Genomic DNA, 22,826 nt, shown 5'->3' with positions numbered 1-22,826 from the left:
TGGTCTCGGAGGCTCACATTCAGCATTGCACGTTCCATGGCTCGTTGTGTAACTCTTAGTTTATTCGCAGATTTCTGCGTGAGTGTTAAAGTCTCTGCTCCATAAGTTTGTACAGGCAAAACACATTGGTTATAAACTTTTCGCTTGAGACACATGGGAATTGAACTTTTTAGAATATGGCTTAGTTTGCCAAATGCTGCCCATGTCAGGCCTATTCGCCTCTGTATTTCATTTGTTTGATTGTCTCTGTTTATTTTGATCTCGTGTCCCAGATATTTATAAGTGTCTGTTTGTTGTATGGTATTATTGTCGATAGTTATATTTCCACTCATTACGAGATTTGTCATAAGTTTAGTTTTCTCAAAGTTTATCTTTAATCCTGCTCTTTCAGACAGACTTTTAAGCGAATGTAGCATAGAAACTGTATCCTGTAAGTTATCTGCGATTAATACGACATCATCTGCATAATAGACCCTAAATGATAATAGTTGGTTGAGATCGGATTGTTAAGGAACTTTTAAAAATATAAAAATATACAGGGTGTCTCAGTACAAAGAAAAATTATAGACTGCGTGAGGTTTGCATGAATCACCCTGTACCATTTAAATTTATGTCTAAATCTCGCCGTTTTTTATAATATTTTAAAATAAGGACACAAACAATTTTATTTCATGTGGTTTCTACATTGGATATGTATATATAGAGTATCGGAAATAATTTAAGAGGGTATGCACTGTGAACGGTAGGAAGTGAGAGAAACTTATTTAAAACGATATAGAGATATTAGGAGACGGCTCCACCAAAGCATTTCGTTTCATAGCTATGTTTCTGCAACGAGAGCAGGTACAAAAAGAATACTTAGAACGCTAGAAATATGAGTCTTAAGATCAATTTCTGGGAAAGAGACAGAATACCAAATAAGAGATCTTTGTAAAATACGGAATATTATACAATGAGGAAGACAGAGAAAACGAGATGGAACCAGAATGTTACACGAATAGATAGTGAGAGACTACTACGTATAATAAAAGATTCAAGATTAACAGACACCCGACCATTTAAACAGGAAGACCATTTAAAGGACGGCGGGAGAGCTGGCTTAAGATCGGACAAGAACAGACTTAACACCTAATATATGAATAAGAGGAAGGAATAATCTTATTCGTTCTGTTATTACAATTAAAAATCACTAATGTTTTACCTGCATACGATTAAAAAAACTCGTAAGAAAACTAAGTTCACTGTACAGGGTGTCCCAGACTAATTTACCCACACTATATCTCTTAAACGAATAGAGATTTTTGAATGAGACAAAAAGTGGTCTATTCTACTTGTAATACACTTAAATATGACGTAGAAAAAAATCATCCCCTAAATATTAATGCCTTAGTTACAACCCCTAACTTTAATTTTTTTAATGGCACCCTGTATATTTTTTTATAGTTTTGGATGTGGTCTTCTATCGTCTATTCAACAGATTTATTAAAAATAAAATCGGTTTGTAAATAATCAAGAAATCAATTTATTTTTTATTTTTGTTAATGAAGTGTCCCAGATTAATTTATCAAGGCTATATTTATTAACAAAATAGAGATTTTTCTAAAGGGACAAAAACTGGTCTATTCCATTTGTAATACACTTTAATATGGCGAAGAAAACATCATCCCATAAATATTCATCTCTTAGTTACAACCCCTAACTTAAATTTTTTAATGGCACCCTGTACATTTTTTATAGTTTTGGATGTGGTCTTCTATCGTCTATTCAATCGATTTTTTAAAAATAAAATGGGTTTGTAAAGTATCGAGAAAATATCAGTTTATTTTTTATTTTTGTTAAATTAATCAAGATAGCCTTAAAAAATAGAATAGAAAAGAAATATTATGCTTTATTATCATTGAAAATTTTACTATTTTAACTACGTAGTATAACTTCTTACGTGCGTACGAAGTACACAGTCTTTTTATTTAAACATTATTTTTAATTTTTCAAAATTTAACTAACTAATATTATTTACATTAAATGTTCGAATTGGAACCCACCTGCTGCAACACACATTTCGAATCGTTCCAGAAGATTTCTGGTACGTGTGGCTCGAATCATTTCTGGACTAATTTGGCGACATGCTTGTCTTATTTTTTCTTTTAATTCCTCTAAATTTTGCGGTTTTGATTGAAAAACAATATCTTTTATCGCTCCCCAAAAGAAAGAGTCAATAGGTGACAAATCACATGAACGTGCGGCCCACATAATTTCTGGAGAGTTGTTTGCTATCCAGTGGTTATCAAAACGGTTTTGTAGGTGGTCGCTAACGATTCTCGCATTATGTGGAAGAGCTCCGTCTTGTTGCCACCACATTTCTTAACGCTCATGAAGAGGAATATCTTCTAGCAAATCGGGTAGAATGTTTTCTAAAAAGTCTAAATATCGAACACCTGTTAGAGTGCCGTTAAAAAAGTAAGGACCTATAACACGGCCATTAAATAAACCGCACCACATATTTATACCCCAAATATTCTAAAATCTTGTTTCTATCATCCAATGTGGGTTCACGGGAGACCAATAATTGGAATTGTGATGGTTGACAACACCATTATTGTGAAATCTAGCCTCATCACTTTACAATATTTTTGATAAAAAAGTGGATCATCACTGATTTTTAACATCATTTTTGCAAAAAACTCAGGACGTCTTTGGTCATCACCAGGCTGTAATCCTTGAACTAGGTGCACTTTAAAAGGATGGTACTTAAAATATTTGAGAATTCTATGCACAGAACTTTTTGGAATGCCACATTCACTGGCGAGGGTTCTAACAGACACCTTGGGATTAAAATTAACATATGCTAGTACATTAATAAGGTTTTGGTTACATCTTACTGTGCGTTCAATTGTACCTCTTTTATTATTAGGAAAATGTCCCTGTCTAACTGAGCGTTCCAAATTCAAGGTTTTTTCGCTTGGAATGTTTCGATTTGGAAACCTTTCATGATATAATTGTCGGGAAATTCTCCTATTTTTTAGGCATTCTCCATAAATCAAAATGATCCCAACGTACTCGTCAGGCGAAAATAAATAAGGCATATTGAAATGTTATAGATACACAATTACAACAAATATAATTATTACTGGTCTAATACCAAACGTCAAAAATAATAATTGTTGATTTGACAAATCAAATCATGGCAACCTGAATTAAGGGTAATATCCAAGACGTAAAATAACCGCAAAAGTTTTTCAAATATTGTATTTTGTTAATTTTTGCACACTGGAAGATAACGTATGCTCCTACAAAGACCAAATTTTGAAAAATTAAAAATAATGTTTAAATAAAAAGACTGTGTACTTCGTACACACGTAAGAAGTTATACTACGTAGTTAAAATAGTAAAATTTTCAATGATAATAAAGCATAATATTTCTATTCTATTCTTTTTTTAAGGCTATCTTAATTAATTTAACAAAAATAAAAAATAAACTGATATTTTCTTGATACTTTACAAACCCATTTTATTTTTAAAAAATCGATTGAATAGACGATAGAAGACCACATCCAAAACTATAAAAAATGTACAGGGTGCCATTAAAAAATTTAAGTTGGGGGTTGTAACTAAGAGATGAATATTTAGGGGATGATGTTTTCTTCGCCATATTAAAGTGTATTACAAATGGAATAGACCAGTTATTGTCCCTTTAAAAAATCTCTATTTTTTTAATAAATATAGCCTGGATAAATTAGTCTGGGACACTTAATTAACAAAATTAAAAAAAATTGATTTCTTGATTATTTACAAACCGATTTTATTTTTAATAAATCGGTTGAATAGACGATAGAAGACCACATCCAAAACTATAAAAAAATATACAGAGTACTATTAAAAAAATTAAAGTTAGGGGTTGTAACTAAGGGATGCATATTTAGGGGATGATTTTTTCTACGCCATATTAAAAGTAGAATAGATCACTTTTTGTCACATTCGAAAATCTCTATTCGTTTAAGAGATATAGCGTGGGTAATTTAGTCTGGGACACCCTGTATAATCCACTTGAGACAATCTTGCCGACGATATTTCCAGCCTGGAAGTGATACTAATTAGAAAGTTTTCAAAAACGTAGAATTATAGTATTAATCAAATACCATTGAAATTACTGAACAATCTATAAAATAGACATTTATTTATTTTCTTGAGTATGTTACAAAGAGCCGATTAAAAAGTAAAGACAGTAAAGAACTGCAGTTGGTAATAGAAAAAATATATAATACAAAATACATATTGGAATCAACCCTCGTACACGGTTTGTTTTTTCCATTTTAACGAAACGCTGTATTTTATCATATCATGCAATCTAAAATTCAGGCTAACATGTAAACACTACTCTATATGACTGTACATTCGTACTGTAAGTTTACATAACACAATAAGCAAATATTGTTGACGTCAATAAGGGATTTCAGAAGTTGAGTTTACTTTTTTGATATACATAGTTTTAATTTTTTATTGCCGACATGAATAATTGAAAAAGTGTAAAATATTTTTAAAAAAAGTAAGATAGCTATTATATTCCTATTTTTTTTTTAATTTCTTTACGTAATCTAGAGAGCGGAAACTAATATAAAGGGAGTTTAGTCCCGAAAAGGACATACGTTACACCCTAGTCTGTCTGAAAAAATCATCGATTTCACGTAAAAATCTTACACAGGTTTTCGAAGGTTCTAACCTGATGACAAATCCTTGAAGACGTACAGCTGATTTTGTCTTTGCCTATAAAACGTTTCTCACACATTTTAGAGAAAATGGTTCAAATAAAAGTTATAGACCTTAAAAAAAGTTCTTTAATTTGCGAGTATCTAAATTAAAATAAATAAACAATTGATCGAGAAAATTACAAAAAACCCGTAAAATTTGGTTTTTGCATAATGGCATGTAATATAACTACTTGCAATTTAATGAGTTATTGAACTGTTCTAAATCTCAGCTAGATCCACCAAATACACTACCGAGCATAAAATTAGGGTCACCCCGTAATTTGAATTTATTTTAGAAATTATTATTCTGTTTTAACTATTTTCGATTGTAACATAGTTTACTAACGGATTGCTTAAAGAAAACAACGTTTTTGTCGTTTAAAGTTTATTAAAAATATTGGAAATGAAGAATTTTCCTTTGATATACTAAATATTGAAAAGGGACAATTTTAATTTGATGTGCTTTTTGTTGATAAAAAGAAATTCTAAGAACTTCAGTAGCGAGTATTTCCTCCTCTGGCAGTGATAACAGCTTGCAAACGACGTGGCATGCTTTGGATCAGATTTTGGATCAGATTCTGCGGAAGATCATTCCATTCTTGCACCAATATGTCGCGAAGCTCTCTCGAATTTCTGGGGGCCGGCACATGACTCCGTAAACGTCTCTTTATCTCATCCCAAACATGTTCTATGGGGCCTATTGTGGGGCCGTGCATTATCATGCATAAATGTTGCGTCGTCTCCAAGAATAACTATAAACGGTAAAACATGGTCTTCCAGAATCTGTGTCAGGTACCTATGCGCTGTCAATGTCCCATTCTCGATAAAGACTAACTCCGTGCAAGCATCAAACGATATGCCTCCCCATGCCATAACTGACTCTCCACCAAATGGAAGACACTCGGCAACACATGCTTGAGCATATCTCTCGCCTGGACGTCGCCACACTCTTACACGTTTGTCTGAGCCCGTAAGACAGAATCTCGATTCATCGGAAAACAATACACGACTCCAATCCTGCATTGTCCAAGCCAAGTGTTCTCGTGCAAAATTCAATCTGGCAATTCGGTGTTCACTTGAAAGCGGCGGTCCAGTTACTTTAGTTCGAGAAGATAAACCAGCAGCATGAAGTCATCTCCTAACTGTCCATTCACTTATGTTTACATTTCTCACTTCTTGCAGATGATTTCGAACAGAAACTGCCGTGACCGTTCGGTTTCTCAAAGCACTAGAAACGACAAAGCGGTCATCTCTAGCTGTTGTAATCCTGCCTCGACCTGAACCAGGTCTTCGATTAAGCAGACCGGTCTCTTCGTACCGTTGCCATACTCGTTGCACACTCCAGAGACTTACACCAACGTTTCTCGCAATTCTTGCCGCTACAACAGAATTTATGCTCATTGCAATACACTGACAGTGATAACAATACACAAACAATTTACAATTGACGTTAAAACCATAGAAACAAAAACTGTGCTGATAACGTTTTTTAGGAATTAGGCTAAGGGGCCCTTTTTATCTCAAACGCTTGTCGAAACAACAACGAGAACAATTTTTTTTTCACGAAATCCATTAGTAAACTATGTTACAACCGAAAATAATTAAAACAGAATAATAATTTCTAAAATAAATTCAAAATACGGGGTGACTCTAATTTTATGCTCGGTAGTGTAGTTTGTAACTTATCCAATTTGTTTATCCCGGAGAGGGATTATTTAAACAACTCTGCCTGCCCAAACAGTGACTCTATATCAGTTAGCCCAACGTTAGATTGATAAGAAAATTGAATTTTAGACAACAAAAATAAAAGCGCAACGTAAACATTTTTGAATTTCCTAATTACAGAAAATATTTTATAACGTAATGGAAACTATTGATTAAACAGAATAATAATAAATTTAAAAAAATTCATAGAATATGTAATATTGACAAAAAAAATGTGAAAGTTTATCACTGAGTTACATCCCTTTATTTTTAATAACATCCACAATTCTTCGAGGCATAGTTTTTACCAAGTTCTGACAAAATTCTAATGTAAACGAATCCCATATTTCTTGCAATTTTTTCTTCAATTCGTTGACGGACCTGGCAGGATGTTTTCTCAAAGGTTTTTTCATTTCGCGCCCCAAAGTCTCTATTCGTACTAATTTTTTCAACTATAAAACTTACTTTGTAAGTACCAAATCCTAATATGTGGGCCACTCGGTGACATGTTGATCTAGAAACATGTCTTCCAATAACTTCACTCCATAAAACGCTTAACTCCATATAATTTGCTCGTCGCAAATACCTCGAAATTTGTCGAAATTTGCCTCGATTTTTCACTATAATGTGTCTTAATGCCCTTTGATCTCCTTCGGTTATTTTATTTTATCGTTCATTTCTAGGTTTTGTGACGACCGAACCTGTAGTTTTGTATCTTCTGACTATATTTCTTACACTATAGCGTGACAATTTTAACATATTCGCGATTTCAGAATTGGATTTTCCAGAATTAAAAAATCTAATAATGATCGAACAAATTTTCTCATCGATGACTTTACCTAGACTCGTTGTACAATCCACAAACGGCAAAAAGCTTTACAATACTACAAAATACATTTGACATTAACCGACAATATTATTGTTTTGATGTCATTTTTCCATAGCTACCTCTGGATTTAACGTAATTATGAAAAAATCAACGTATATTGACAGAAGTGAATGCATAACCAGGGTTTATGAGATTTTTTTATTGTTGAAAATAAATAAAAAACCATAAGGGTAATGTTTTTAATAAATAATAATAAAAATGCCATATTAAATATGGGAACTTATAAAAACATGCCGAGTGTAATTTGTTTATGGTAATCGACTTAAACTGTAAATTCCATAGGTGGACCAACTAATATGGGAAGGGGCTCGTATTTAGCATATCGCAATCGATGCTTTGAGGCTTTAATTTTATCATATTTATATTAAAAAAACTTCAACACTTTATCACAATTGTTATTAAAAAAAAACGGTTATACTATTCAACGGTATAATAATTATGATATTTTCTGTCACCCTTGTAAGTAGGCTTAATGAAAAGATGTGACAAAACACAATGTTAAAAAAAAAGAACATATGAGCAATAGAAACTAATATAGCATTTTTTCTGAAAATCATATTTCCATTGTTTATTAACATTAAGAGCTGAAAATTTTACAGATTATAAGTGAGGATCCAGATTTTATGATATAATTTATAGATGACATATACATTGAAGTTGTAAAAAGTTATAAACTGTTAAAGTAATCCTACTCGTAAAATACCGCCACGTTAAAGTGGAGGGGAGAATGGAACTTCAAATTAAAGCGCAAAAATTTGCAATCTCGCCTTCTATGTCACGCAAAACATTAATTTTTTTTAATGAGGTAAGCTCGAGAAAATAAGAAGAACTGGTCTACTTTCACCTTCCGGAAAAATCTGAAAATCCCATAAAAAAGTTATTGAATTTTACCATTATTTCGTAAGAAATATTTAAATTTTAATAAATAATGTATATATATTATTTACATAAATATATATTATTAATTATAAATTATTACTGTAAATGTGTTTATTTAATTTAAAATCTGATACGAAGGATTTTTTTAAGATTTTACACGCCTGAATAAATGGTTTTAAAATAAATTTTGAAACGAATATTTTTGTACTTTACAAGGAGAATTAATAATAATTATTATATATTTATATTAATAATATATTGATCAATAAAATTTTAATATTTCTTAGGGAATAATAGTAGAATTCAACTTTTTTTCTGGAAAAATTAAACTTCATAATTAATCAATTTTCAGCTCTTAATGTGATAAACAATGGAAATAAGATTTTAAGAACAAAAATTGCCAGCTTGGTTCCTATTTGTTATAGAAGCTCTTTTAAGATTGTGTTTTTTATCACCTTTTCAGTGCGTCTATATTGTCTATATGGTCTATATTCAGACCAATACTGTCATGAACATATTTCCCATGAATATTTACACCATACAAAAAGAACTAAACCGGACATATTCGTATAAAATTCTGGATATTTTGTATTCACGGTACCAATGCAAGTTGATATTAAATAGAGAGCTCAGTAGTAATAGTTTTAATAACTTCTTTTCCTAATGGGTAATTTTTGTGTACAAAAATTGCGCATATTCTCTATTCAGTAAATTTATTCAACAACTAATAATAAGAGTTTTAATAAATAACTACTCCAATAAAATACTCCACCAAAGGAAAAATTTTAATTAACAAAACTTACCTCCAAGTATACGGGATTGTTGGGTTCAAACGAGCTGTTGACATGTTGAAAGCTGACATTGACGTGGGGCAGAGAATGTAGGAAGCGTGCTATCAGAGGATAGCTGTATGCGTCGTCGGGCGATATCATGCCCATGCCCTCCAAACTGGAGAGTGGCCCCCCTGCTATCGGGAGTTACACCACTATGAAGAAATCCGAGTTTTCAATCACACCATTTTTGTTGAATGTAGCTTTATTAAAAAGTTCTGAAACAAAAATTATTTATATAAGTAAACATTTTGAATGCATATATGTAATACGTATAGATATATTATGATTTTGGTATCTAGGTCATATTTGCAATTTTTATTTTTTTAATTTAAGTGAGGAAGATATTTGCTCCTAATATCTTTATGAACAGATAGAGGCAATTGTAAGAGGCTATTCTACGATAATGTCAACAACTGACATAATAAGTGATGTATTACAGGAGAGGAAAGGAAGGGAACAAAGGTTAGAAGAAATAAATATAGATTGGGTCAAAATATAAAACTAATAATAATGAAGCCAAACTTTACCATCGAAGACGAATTTGCTTGGTGTATTACAACCTTGAAAAAATACTCCAACATGGCTTACATACGACGTAATATTAATATATTGTATAATAACTTCCTATTATAGGACCTTATAATTGTATATATTATTGTTTGGATATACTGTATGGCTTTCGTAGTACTGTATGGCTTAAGTAGTACAAATGAGACGGAGGGTCTGTAAGTTTACTGGGTTCAAAAATCCGTACAACGTGTTTGATTGCGACATATGTATTAAGATTGATACGCAATGACACAGTGTGTGCGTATTTCTTGTGCTGTTAACGAACGACTGGGTTATATTAATTAAAAAAATATCAATATTAACTATTAACATATATGTATTTGAACTGAATTCATTATCCTGCACCAATATGTTGTCATTCATGTGAGTGCATTTAGGTCTATGTGAAAACCATTTATTACACAATTTTAGTTTTTCTCTTCATTTACTTTATCATCTGTGACTGGCGGTATAACTAATAAGCTAGACAAAAAAACTTCATCATTATCTAATTTTTTTTGACGGTTCATTCCTCACACTTTTATTTTAATTTACTATTTTACTAATTTTACCTAACCGTAAATAATATTTCCATAATAGTAAAGAGTGATTGATCTTCGGGTTGTTCCAATCTGTGTGCCAAATAAGGGCGACTTGTATCATCGATCAACCTGTGTACAATTTGTTTCACCAATAAGTTGCAAAGTGTGTGGACCGTTTAAACATAGCATTTTACAAAAAAAGGGAGATTAAGCAAACTGCGAACTATTGCGAATATATTATATTTATAGAGTAGCACAGTCAGTTCACTGATATAACATACAGAAATATCGGAAAAATAAGAAATTCTCAGAAACAGAGAATTATATACATAAAATGTGGGGTTCTGAGGCTTCATCATTGTTAACTATTTAATTAAATCTTATCAGTGCTAGTTGATTTATAATCTGAAAAATCTAAGAGAAATCTTTCAAAGGAGCAGTGAGACCTTAATGTGTTGGAAGCTCAGAGCTCATCTTGGCCGCTGTTCTCTATCTAGAGTGCTAGACGGGACAAGCTATACACTACTTATTACAGTGAGAATGAGCTTAAAAAGAGCCTGGTAATAAGTACTGGGTCCCGCTGTCGACCACCAAATCGCGCATGAGGCAGCAAATCTTAGTTGCTACAATACACTACCATCATCCCCGTTCTCATTACACCCTGTACACGCAAAAAGAAAACTTGAAAACTCACTAATAAAAAAATAAACTGAACAATACCAGTGTTAAACAAACAAAAGTACTTAGGAGACGGCTATGCATTGTCTCGCGTCCCGCAAGTCATAATATATTATAACATAATCATGCTGAAAGGTAAAGGGCTCAAGAATAACAAAGAGATAACCATGAGCAATACTCGATAGAATTGACGAACCACAGAACTTTGATCTAGACGGGGTATGGGCACCCGCTCCAGTCCAACCAAAATTTCGGTCCAGCTTCTGGGAATAACATTGAAATAGTTACAGAAAAAAATGACGATAGCGAGGTTAAACCTAAAGTTGTATATATTGTGGAAAGGAGGCGAGAAGCATAACAGAGGAATCCACCGCTAGTATATGTGCTGGAGTAGTTATAGATGAAAAGAACGGTCTTGGGCCGTGCAAGTAGGATTTGGAGGCTTGCTGGGTTGCCAAGACTAACCTAAAACATTTTATTAAAATTAAGTAGAGGATACAATACGACAATCCTCTGATGACAAATGTCATCTAAAATAGCAAGCATACAGAAAGTTGATACAGAAAGTTAGAAGCGGGCAAGCTGTAGATTCATGGGGTATTGGTGACGTATCAAAAGCGACTTTGTGCTGGTGACGCTGGATGTAAGGAAGCTTCCGACTTAAGTATCTGTAGAATTCTTCGAAAGCTGTAAAGAGATGGGGGCCCCGTCTAACGTGGCTACATTACGTTATAGCAGACCACCTAAATGATGGACCATGCAAACCAGTTTCGAATGTCAGGAAGTTAGGATTAATAAATTTTATATTAACTATTTTTAAGATCGAGATGAAGATTGTTTAAATCAAAAAGTTCATTTCGAAAACTACAGGTTCAAAGGCAGTGAAATGAATAATGCGAAAGATTAAGTTGATATGTGTATTTTACAGGAGAATATGTAGACGCTGCGGATTATACTACATTTGTATGCAAAAGCTAGATTAGACAAATACGTGACTATTGTGAGCGTTTGGCTTAAACGAGGGGATCACAGTGGCTGTTTAAGTGATGCTTTGTACAGAGAAAGCCTGGAATTTTGTGAATCATAAGATTGCGAAAGAGATGAAAGAGAAAGAGAGACTAAGAGGGTTTTCAGACGAGGATACTGTATGCGAGATACAGAATTTGTGATGGCTGCTGTATCGGATTCACGGGCATGCCCGTCAGTATGAAAATAGTAGCAGTGCGGTTATATTTTTGGATTATGGATGTAGAAGAGTGTGTTATGCTGTGGTACATAATAAATAAAAATTTGCGTATAATTTGCTGCATCAAGATTTATTGCAATATCCATCGAAGTTTTTTAATTATTTTCGAATGTCTGTGAAGTCGTTTGAAGAACTTCATAAAATTTTGGAAATTCAATTGAGTAAAAAAGACACAACTATGCGTAAAAGTATTTCTTCAAAAGAACGGCTTTCTATGACTTTAAGTCAAAGTTAAAGTCTATGACTTATATTTAAAATAAATCTGTGTACTTATTTCCAATTTGTAAATTGTTTACCTCGCCCTAAATAAAAAATGACCGTATTCCTTTCACAATAATGTAGTTTTATATTCGTTAAATAATCAATATTCCAATTAGCAAACTTTTAAAACTAAACTGTATACGTATGAAACAAAATACCTATGTATTTATAATAAAAACATGTTTATTTCTTACCATATTCATTTTGCTGTACTGCAGTCATGGCCTCAAAATTGTCGCAAATTTGCTTAGAAATTTCGAACCAGCACTGCTGCTTTTTATTTCTATTGCAGTAATCTGGCGATGCTGTATCCTATATACAGGGATTTGATTGTAGCAAACAAATAAATTTGTCATTATCAAATACAGCACGCTCCATTATTTAACTATATTCACCTTCTTTCTTTCGTTGCTAATTCACAATTATTCGACAGAAAATCGCGCGTCTATGGAATGTGGTGTAAAAGTATTCGTGTCTGAAAGCGTTCATTTAACGTAATGTTTCTTCTGTATCTGGCATACGCGTTCAGTCGTCGGCGATAGGAAGGTCCGAGATACTGAATTCGGTATCTCGCATACTGTATCCCTCGCGCGTTCCGTGTGAAAAGCTCCATTTGAGTCTATGTAATATCTGCGTCACGGATACAGTATCCTTGTCTGAAAAGGGACTTAGAAGAGATCGGGACCGAGTATATAAGAGTACACTAGTTGATATGACAATAAACGGATGTGGTAGTGGAGGGGATGTACTACTTCATACATTTATCTTTTTATTTTGAAATCAAGCAACTAGTACGTCCGAAGCATATAATTCTTAAAAACCTGATATTTTAAAATATAAAAGGTGAAGAAAAAAACTCTTTATCCACACACTTATTTTGCATATACCGGTAACATAACAGTTAAGCTATTGGAACAAAAGCGAAAACAAGACATAACACCATTTCTTGTAAGAACAAAAATTTAGAACGTTTATTAAATATATATATATATATATATATATATATATATATATATATATATATATATATATATATATATATATATATATATATATATACATAGAATCAAAACAGCCCAAGAAAACATTGGAGAACTGACCAACCTTTTGCCTCCACAAACTCCACATCCACAGCATCATCAATGATCTTTGACGAAATGAATGGTTCATCAGGCGAAGAGAATATCCATAAGACTCATATTGAAATAGATGAAATACGATGAAAGATTCAACCAAATGATTTTGTTTTAGAGTTTTGGAAAAAAATGCAGTGACCTACCTCTACTAAAAAAATTAGCTAGCTGAATTTTAAATGTATCTCCTAGCTCTGCTACTTCGGAGAGGTTTTCTTGCACGAGCTGGATTGTGGAAGAACGACGTACCAGGTTATTATGGGATAATTTGTACAAATTATTATTTTTAAATACCAATTACCATTTGGGTAAATTTGTAGTTTTACTAAAAAGTTTTTTAAGATATTTTACTTTTTATCGGTATTATTTTTGAAATTGTATGTACAAATACAGTTACCAAGGCAAGAAAAAATCACCTATCAGATTAAAAGCAAAACCCACCGAGATACGTAGATCTTATGTTTACATTTGCATTAAATTTGGATCAAACTTAATTTATGCATTTTATATATAATGTAGCTCGAGCTTACGAGTGAATCACATGTTCGTGAACGGGACTCAATTTAGAAACGCACTTGCGTGGACAGGTGTGAGTGAAATTAAGTAAACGTGAGCGGACGCGAACGGGTATAAGAACTACCCACGCACCCATCCCGAGAATGAACCTCAAATGCAAAATTGGAAGTATTTTTAACTGTTTTGCATCCAGGTCCAAAGTAATTTTCAAAAATTTAAATTATGTAAAAAAATTCAATTTTTTTTAAACGTGTGTTACGTAAACGACTACCGGACCGGAGCTCGAAAAGTCAGAGAAAATATTTCAAATTTTACAATTACGTGAAACTTTATTTATAGATTAATTACAAAAGTAAAATGCAACGGGAAAACGGCTTTATAATAATATTAAGAGAATTTTATTAGTAAATATAAAACCCAATTAATTAAAAAACTAAGGTGCAATATTAAATTTATTAATGTTTACTTTAATATATGTAGTTTGTACGCCTATGTTTTTGGCAAACACAGCGTCCCCTCATGTTTCATGTTTTTTTTACGGATTAAGATTCCCCTTTGTCAATATCTACACATGAACTCAGTGTCATTTTTGTGTCATATTTAGGCTGAATTATTCAGCTTATTCAAACTATGTCCAAATGACTAATACTTCAAAATGCATACCTCTTGTGTCAGAATAATAAAAAATTAAAGATCAAGTTAAATTTAGATGTAGGATAATATACCACTAATACTAGAAGCGCATCTGGTTGTCAGAGTAGAACGTGGACAAAAAGTTACAAAGATGCTTAAAAAGTCTGTATCGTTATGCTTCCACCGATTTTATTGATAGTTCTACTTTACGTGGTACTACAATTAGCCTAAGAGCACAGACATTATGCTTCTTTATAAAAGTAAAGGTACATTCGTATTAACTTGTAAGTGTTTTAAAGTTAATGTAACTTTAATTTCACTATTAAAACTGTTTTTGTTCTTTGTTTTTACACAAAGCACTTAATACTAGGTTATAAGGCTTATTTATTTTCAATCATCTTACTTTGTCTTGATAGTCAGTTATAGCGAAGGTTCGTTATAACTATCGAACATTTTCTTCATGCTATTCTTTGTAGCGAATGTTTATCAAGGACTATTCTTTTATTGAAAAAATAATTTCCTCCTAGTTTTCATTTTCTTTTAATATTATTTTAAGGTACAAAACTAGACCAGTGTCGAAGCCTTTAAAAAAGGTAAAAAGTCAAAAAAAATTATAGTAGAATGAAACCTATTGGAAAAGAAAGAGAATATGCTAAAAATTGAAGAAAAAATAAATTCCACTCCATCCGAGGTCGGGAAGTGGGAGGGGGTGAGTTTTTAAGGGTAAAAATCGGTTTATCGCGATTTTCGGCGAAACTACAAGTGCTATGGAAAAAAGTTAAATGGCAAAGTTGTAGGTAACAAAAAGATCTACAACTTTTGTATTTACACTTTTTTTACATAACCTCATAATTTTTGTGGAAAATTCAAAAAACTAAACTTTTGAGTTTTTATTTTTATCTTTTCCAAAATTTGGTGAAAACTTTCCTTAGTATGTACCAAACACACTAATTTTTTGGAATTGAAAAATTTATTTTTTTACCTGATATTGATTATATATCGAAAAAGCACCCTAATTTTCAATCGAAAATTCACGCGTCAAAATATCAGCTTTTTTAAAAAAGTCGGTGGGCTTTTTGTTCGTTGAAATCTCTACTTTTCGATAGTGTAAAAAAAATATACATTACTACGGGAAATGTTCTCAAAAAACGCAAAAAACGAAGAAAACTAGAATCGAAAAATTTTTTTTCATCATTATGTGCAATTTTGAGATATTTATTAAAATTAACACTGTAATTACTCATGTTGCGTAAGATTTTATGGTACATTGACAAATAAAAAAATTATAAATTGAAATATTCTACAATAATTAACAGACAATTAAGTAAATAATGTTTAAATTTGATAAGACATCTACAATATTATAAGAAAGTTGTAGAATTTTCTTAAAATAATAATGACATTTATTTTCTTAAACCAGGTTCTGGAACTGTAAAAAATCAATTTTTCACGTCGAATAGTTTCAAATATGAATCTTGCAAAAATATCATTGCATTTCTGCATTGTTTTTCAGGTTGTGATACAACATCTGAATTTGTCGGGAAAGGAAAGAAAACTATCGTAAATTCATTATTAGACGCTAAAAATTTGTCAAGTTTGGCTAACATTTTTTATGAAAAAGATGCAAATAAACAAGATATCGCAAAAAATGGATTACAATTAATTAAATCTATTTATAAGTGCAAAAATGATAAGCTAACGCTGAATCAATTACGATTTCAAAAATATCAATTGGCAAAAATCAAATCACCTTTCGTATTGGCAAATCTCCCACCCACAGAAGGTGCAGCTGAACAACATTGTTACAACAACATTGTTACAGGGCACATTATCAGCTTCAAACATGACTGGGCAACGAACTGACAGTAACAGATTGGGGCTGTAAACAACATCAACGAGGCATTATGCCCAAATTTACAGAAAAGGAATTGACCCCGGAAATACTGCTCAAAACTATTTGCTGCAGCTGTGAAACTGGATGTAACAATTTAAAATGTGGTTGCCGAAAACATGGTTTGAAATGCACAAATTTATGTTCAAGTTGTCACGGCTCAGAAAAATGCTCTAATGTGGAGGAAAAAGCCTATGAAGAAATTAATGATAATGATTCTGATGAAATTGTGGATGAGGAAGTAACGCAGACAGAAAACAATATTGGAGATGAAGACAGTGATGGTCTTGAAGATTTCGAAGATCTTCTAGATCAGAAGGCGACGAAGGAATGCCATCAAAGAGGCAAAAATTAATGCCCTAAATAATATTATGATAAATATATACATGTTATCATAAATATTATCATAAATATTATCATAAATATATATGTATTGTAAGATTGCGCATGACAAAAATGTAATTAAACATTAATAAACCCGTTTTTTAATTGTAAAAAAAATCGTATAGCACTCAAATTTTTTTGATGAAATTCCATTTAAATCCTATCTTGAATATTTTTAACAGCTATTTTCACATGTCTTTTTGCAATCTTAATGTTTTGCATGTATCATGAAATCTTAACCTACATGACTAATTACAGTATTAATTATAAGAAATACGTCAACATTGTACATAATGATAAAAAAAAATTTTTCGATTTGAGTTTTTTTCGTTTTTTGCGTTTTTTGAAAACATTTGCCATAGTAATGTATATTTTTTTACACTATCGGAAAGTAGAGATTTCAACAAACAAAACATTTTCCACAAAAATTTTGAGGTTATGTGAAAAAAGTGTAAACACAAAAGTTGTAGATCTTTTTATTACCTACAACGTTGCCATTTAACTTTTTTCCATAGCACTTGTAGTTTCGCCAAAAATCGTGATAAACCGATTTTTATCCTTAAAAACTCACCCCCTCCCACTTCCCGACCTCGGATGGTGTGGAATTTATTTTTTCTTCCATTTTTAGCATATTCTCTTTCTTTTCCAATAGGTTTCATTCTACTATAATTTTTTTTTGTTTCAAAAATTATCGACCCTGGTCTAAACATCGTATCCTTTTCTTCGACTAGTATGTCTTAAGCCGGAATCTGACAGAACGTGGAACAGCGTTCTTCATCGTCGAAGAGAAATAGAAAATACATAATAGAAAAAGACAAAACCGAAAGACTGGAACCAATGCAATGTGGAGTACCGTTGTTACCATCAATATTTGTGGTTTAAGATCCCTACGATAGGGCTTTCTTCTTCTTAGGGTGCCTGTCCGTTCCGAACGTTGGCGATCATTCTAGCTATGTTGACTTTGTTGGTTACTATACGAAATAGCTGTGTTGAGGTCTTTCTATACCATGCTCTCAGGTTAGCAAGCCAGGATATTCTTCTTCGTCCTGGGGCCCTTTTTCCTTCAATTTTACCTTATAAAATGCATTGAAGTAGCTCGTATTTGCCTTGATTTCTCATTATATGTCCCAAGTACTGCAGCTTACGACTCTTCACGATGTTGACCAAATCCGCAGTTGTGTTCATCCTCCGCAGTACTTCTTCGTTGGTGACTTTGTCTGTCCATGATATCTTCAGGATCCTTCTGTATGACCATAGCTCAAAAGCCTGAAGTTTTGATAGAGTTTCCACTTTCAATTGCCACGTTTCTACTCCGTACAGAACTGTGAACTATCTACAGAAGAGGTCATGACTCTTGAACACAGAACTCATAGTCAAGAATGCACATTTTGCCTTTCCGATACGACATTTAATCTCTTGGGTATTGTCCCACGACTCATTAATTATAGTTCCCAAGTAGTTGTATTGTGAGACACGTTCAACTCTCATTTGGTTCACATACAGATTTGCTCCAGTTATGTTTTCCTTGCTGATGATCATTAGCTTGGTTTTGCTGGTGTTTATATCCAGTCCATATTTTCTACTTGTTTCCGTTATTTTGTTCATTAAGTTTGTGATCCATACTGGGTCAAATGGCCCTTAAAAATGTCCCATGGGCTAGTAGTCGTTTTACGTATCTTTGACAGTTTTTTAATAATTTTGAAAAAAAGATGTTATTTTACAAAGGTCAATAATATTATTTTTTTCACTGTAACCATAATTTTTTTCAAAATTATTCATTTTAAATTATTCAAACTTTTGAATCCCATTACTGATGCTTAAGTAAAGTGAATTTGAAATGGACAACATTTAATTTACTCCAGTCGTCAGAGACGAAAATGTCCATGAACCTCTAAAAATCATACGAACAAGCTGAATTTTGCTGAAAATGTCAATTTTGCGAAAAATATGCAAAAAGCTTAACACTCCTACCCCGGGCTTCTCCGCAAAACCACCCTCGTATGGGGAAAAAACGGAAACAATAGATTTACCAAAAATCTCTAAGCCGTAGAAAAAAATGATTCAAATAAAAAATGTACCTAAGATAATTATTCTAAGTTCATTAGCACTTTTTCTGTAGAATGAACCGTTCGCGTTCTATCAAAAACAACGCTTGAAGAGACCGACAATTTTGAATGCCAGTTACGCGTACGGAATAGGGTTTTACTGGGAAGCCGGGGGTCAGAGTGACAAATTTTTTGGATATTTTTTGGGGTCCCGAAATTGGTATGCTCAGCAAAATTCAGCTTCTTCGTATGATTTTTGGAGGTCAAATCTCTGACGACTGGACTAATTGCAATTGGTGTAGAAATAGCAAGGTTGCTATTCCGTCGTTTTTTTCTCACAAAAAAAAACATAAATCGATCTTATTTTTATCACAACTCCGTTAGTTTATATGCTAGAGAGTTCTGCAAAGTTTCATTTTAATGATTTTATAAAGTTGTTCTGAAGCACTTAACTACGTTCTTGTGGCATCTTAAGCAATTGCTATTTTAATGGGAATAAGCCACAATTTAAGTTTAAAATAAGTTTATTGATGTTTCAATTTCCACTTCGGAAATCGTTCTCAAAATACAAAACATTAACGTTGGGTCAATCAGGTTACGTAAAACGACGTTTTAAAAAGGATGAATAAGGAAAAGGAGATATTAAATACAATTAAAATAAGAAAATTGCAATATCTGGGTAATGTCATGAGAGGTCAGACATGCGTTAATGCAGCTCATTATAGAGGGAAAGATACTGGGCAGAACAAGCATAGGCCGACGACGTATATTGTAATGTATCAGCCACATACCCAAGAGAAACAACCCCACCCCCCAAACGCAATCGTTAATCAGTTAGCCGGTATGTAACAAGTCAACATAGCAAGAAAATAAAAGAAACGAAATAAGGGGTAGTTAGCCTAGAAAAGAATAATTAAAATTAATTAAATAATCTTTTCATACTCCAAATTAAATAAAGAATAAATTCGACACAGTTTAACGTATACATTTCAAATTAAACAAAGAATAACAATTTGACCTAGTTTTGACACAAGCTACGAATGTTTAAACATTAAGACACTTCAGACCTTCGTTGGAAAATAATACAAAATACGATTTGTTAAACAGCGATAATGATTGAGCTGAGCTAGCAAAGCACACCGATGGAATGATCCATTTTAACACGTGGAGCTGACGCTCCACTTCGGACTGTGACGAAGTAATGAGAGTACGCGTTGGCAGTACATAAAAACAAAAGAGTCAGTCAGCGCCGGGCAGTGAGGTTCTGGCGACCGAGCCAGGCAGTAGGGTGCCAGAGAGTAGTACTTCGGCGCTCGCACTCAGTCAGTTAGCGCGGGGCTACCCAGGGTGTTATTCGGGTAGCGTAACGGTGTGTTCAGCTCAATTATCGTGATATCGGGTCCGACGGAAGGTAGAGAGTCGAAAATACGAATTTTTCGTCTCGCTCAGTACCACCATAACGTACAGTGAATTCCAGCGTTCATCCAGACTGTTCCTGAGTTCCAGTTTGGACTACAAGGCGTATTCGTTAGCTAGGGCCTAAGTACGCTAAGGTAACGAACAATATATACTAACCATTTGAGGAACAAATAATAGTAGGTTGTCCGCCTTTTAACTCCCTTACTAAAATCTCGTCTCCCTTCGCAAAATTTGATATCCAATACTAGCTTGCTTGTACATCTTGTATAGTAGTTGTAAATTTACGTTTTGTTAAATATATAGTAAGTTGGAATTGGCTTGTTTTTTTTACCGTTAGATAGAGACAAGAAGAGAACACATTTTTGCTTAGTATATCTTCCCGGCTTCTAACGCAAGCCAATAACCGCTGACTCTTTACAGGACCTGCATCGGAGTATCCTTCAGCCCCTATCCTGTTTTTTTCCTACCCTCTTGTAAATCCGCGAGGGTGAAATTACGACCTATTCAAACTAGTGGACCAGTATGCCTCAAATTCGCTCGGACAGCTAAATCTCCTTTAAACACAGGGGATATTACAGTGGTGACAGTACTAAGCATCCCTTAGCTTCAATCCTCTTTTATTACAATATCCTGGCTAAACAAATTGAGACAATGGTACAATTGTAACTCTGTTGAGCTGTTTAGAGCAGCAGTATACAAGGTGAAGATAGCCAACCTTCTTAAAGGAGTCAGTACACTGAATTATAATTATTCTTTATTTATTCGAGCTATACTTCCGATTCCGAAAAAGACCAGTCCGTATAGAAACGAACAAAAAGTCAGCAATTTCAAAAATATAAGTAAAAAATAATATAAAAATAATAATATATTAACTACTTCTTTAAGAAGTCATGAAATTGTCTAACATCACTTTTTTAACATTTTTGTCCAGGCGTCTCAACGAACTGTACCCTTACGTAATATCTATATGTAATTTCTCCAATGTAGTAGTTAAAAAATTCATCACTCAAAACTATTTACCATTTTACGGCTCAACCTTTGACATTTTGTGCCACTAAAATTAATTTGCTATTTTACTCCGAAATTGTTTGCAAGCGTATTTTCATAAAATGCGTAATGGTAGTAGTTACCTTCAACAAAGATAATTAAATTTTCAAACATTTTAAATAATGTAAATCCATTTATCAAAGCACCAATAGAGTTTTGTATACTAGTTAACAATATGTTTAAATAGGGCTCATGTGACGGTTAATACGGGAAAATAAGCGGATATTTCATTTTTCGAATTTTGTATTTCAAATGAAGTTGAGATTTCAGTTACGTTTTTATTCTGAAAATGACGTTTTTAACTGTATGATCATATACATCATTGTGGGTGCACCCACAAAACAGTACATCTAATTTCATTCATTGTCAAATAACTGTCCTCATACTGTAAAAAATTTCAATAAATTAACACACATTTCTAAAATATATCTCTTAAATAAATATAAATAACTTTAATAATTTAAATAATATAAAACATCACTTTCATTTAACAAACAATCACATATACCTTACTCCTATTTCATTTGTTAACATCTCTCCCCTCAAGAAACTTCCTCGTTAATTGTCAGACAGTTACAACATTAACCGAAGATCACCCATCATCAGCAATTACAGGATAGCTTGAACTATGTATCACGAATCATTATCTAGAAATTCTTGTACCGGCATGTAAGTAGTATTTTGTTTGTTTCTAATTTATTACAATTCAATAGATTATCTCTTACCAATTTGTGGGTTTTCACTTTATCTGCAAAATCAATTTTATGCATATTAATAAACACAGACATGTAATATTGGACAGCGCCCTAATATGGGTTTTTTATAACTTCAGCGTTTAATTTACTTTGTACCGTTTGACCTGAAGATGCTTTGCGAAGTGTAGAAAGCGAAACCGGTCGTTTTGGTAGTAAAATTAAATTGATTGTGAGTCTAATTTTATTTCTTTTACCTATTTGAAATATTGTTTATTTAGATGAGACCTGGTATAATACTCATGATACCGTCAAAAAAAAAATTGGACGAATAATAAAAAGTGTTCCAATTCAGTACCGTCCAATAAAGGACAAATAATTACAATTTGACACTGCGGTGGAGAAAATGGATGGATCGACGATGTATTATTAATATCTGCAAAAACCAATTAAAGACGCGCCTCTAGATTACCTTAAGTATATGTAAAGTTCAATTTTTGAATCATGGTTTGAAAAATCTCTTCTTCCGAAATTACCTAAATATAGTGTGTGTCATGTACAACGCATCATACCATTCAAGATTAATGACAAATTTTCCAAATATAACTTGGAACAAATTAAAAATTCAGTAATTTTTATTTGAGGGAGATTTGTATTTTGAGGCATCATATAGTAAAAAGCAATTGTTGGAGGTTGCTCATAGTAGACAGTATCAGTGTCTACTATCAGTATCAGTATAC

The 22,826-nt window shown here is 32.7% G+C and overlaps 1 protein-coding gene across 3 annotated transcripts in view; it reads right to left on the bottom strand.

Moving 5' to 3' along the window:
- The window catches only part of LOC140443730 (protein tweety-like), a 213,560-nt gene that overhangs the window by 58,285 nt on the left and 132,449 nt on the right, over positions 1-22,826 (bottom strand). For all 3 annotated transcript variants that reach the window (XM_072535119.1, XM_072535121.1, XM_072535120.1), the window contains one exon: positions 9,021-9,265. In XM_072535119.1, coding sequence (XP_072391220.1) covers positions 9,021-9,155 — 135 coding nt within the window. In that variant the 5' untranslated portion in view covers positions 9,156-9,265. The remainder of the gene's footprint in view (positions 1-9,020; positions 9,266-22,826) is intronic.

Source organism: Diabrotica undecimpunctata, chromosome 6 (genome assembly GCF_040954645.1).
Source record: "Diabrotica undecimpunctata isolate CICGRU chromosome 6, icDiaUnde3, whole genome shotgun sequence".
Taxonomy (NCBI): domain Eukaryota; kingdom Metazoa; phylum Arthropoda; class Insecta; order Coleoptera; family Chrysomelidae; genus Diabrotica; species Diabrotica undecimpunctata.
Note: the sequence above shows the minus strand (reverse complement) of the source record. Positions and strands in the feature narration are given on the sequence as shown.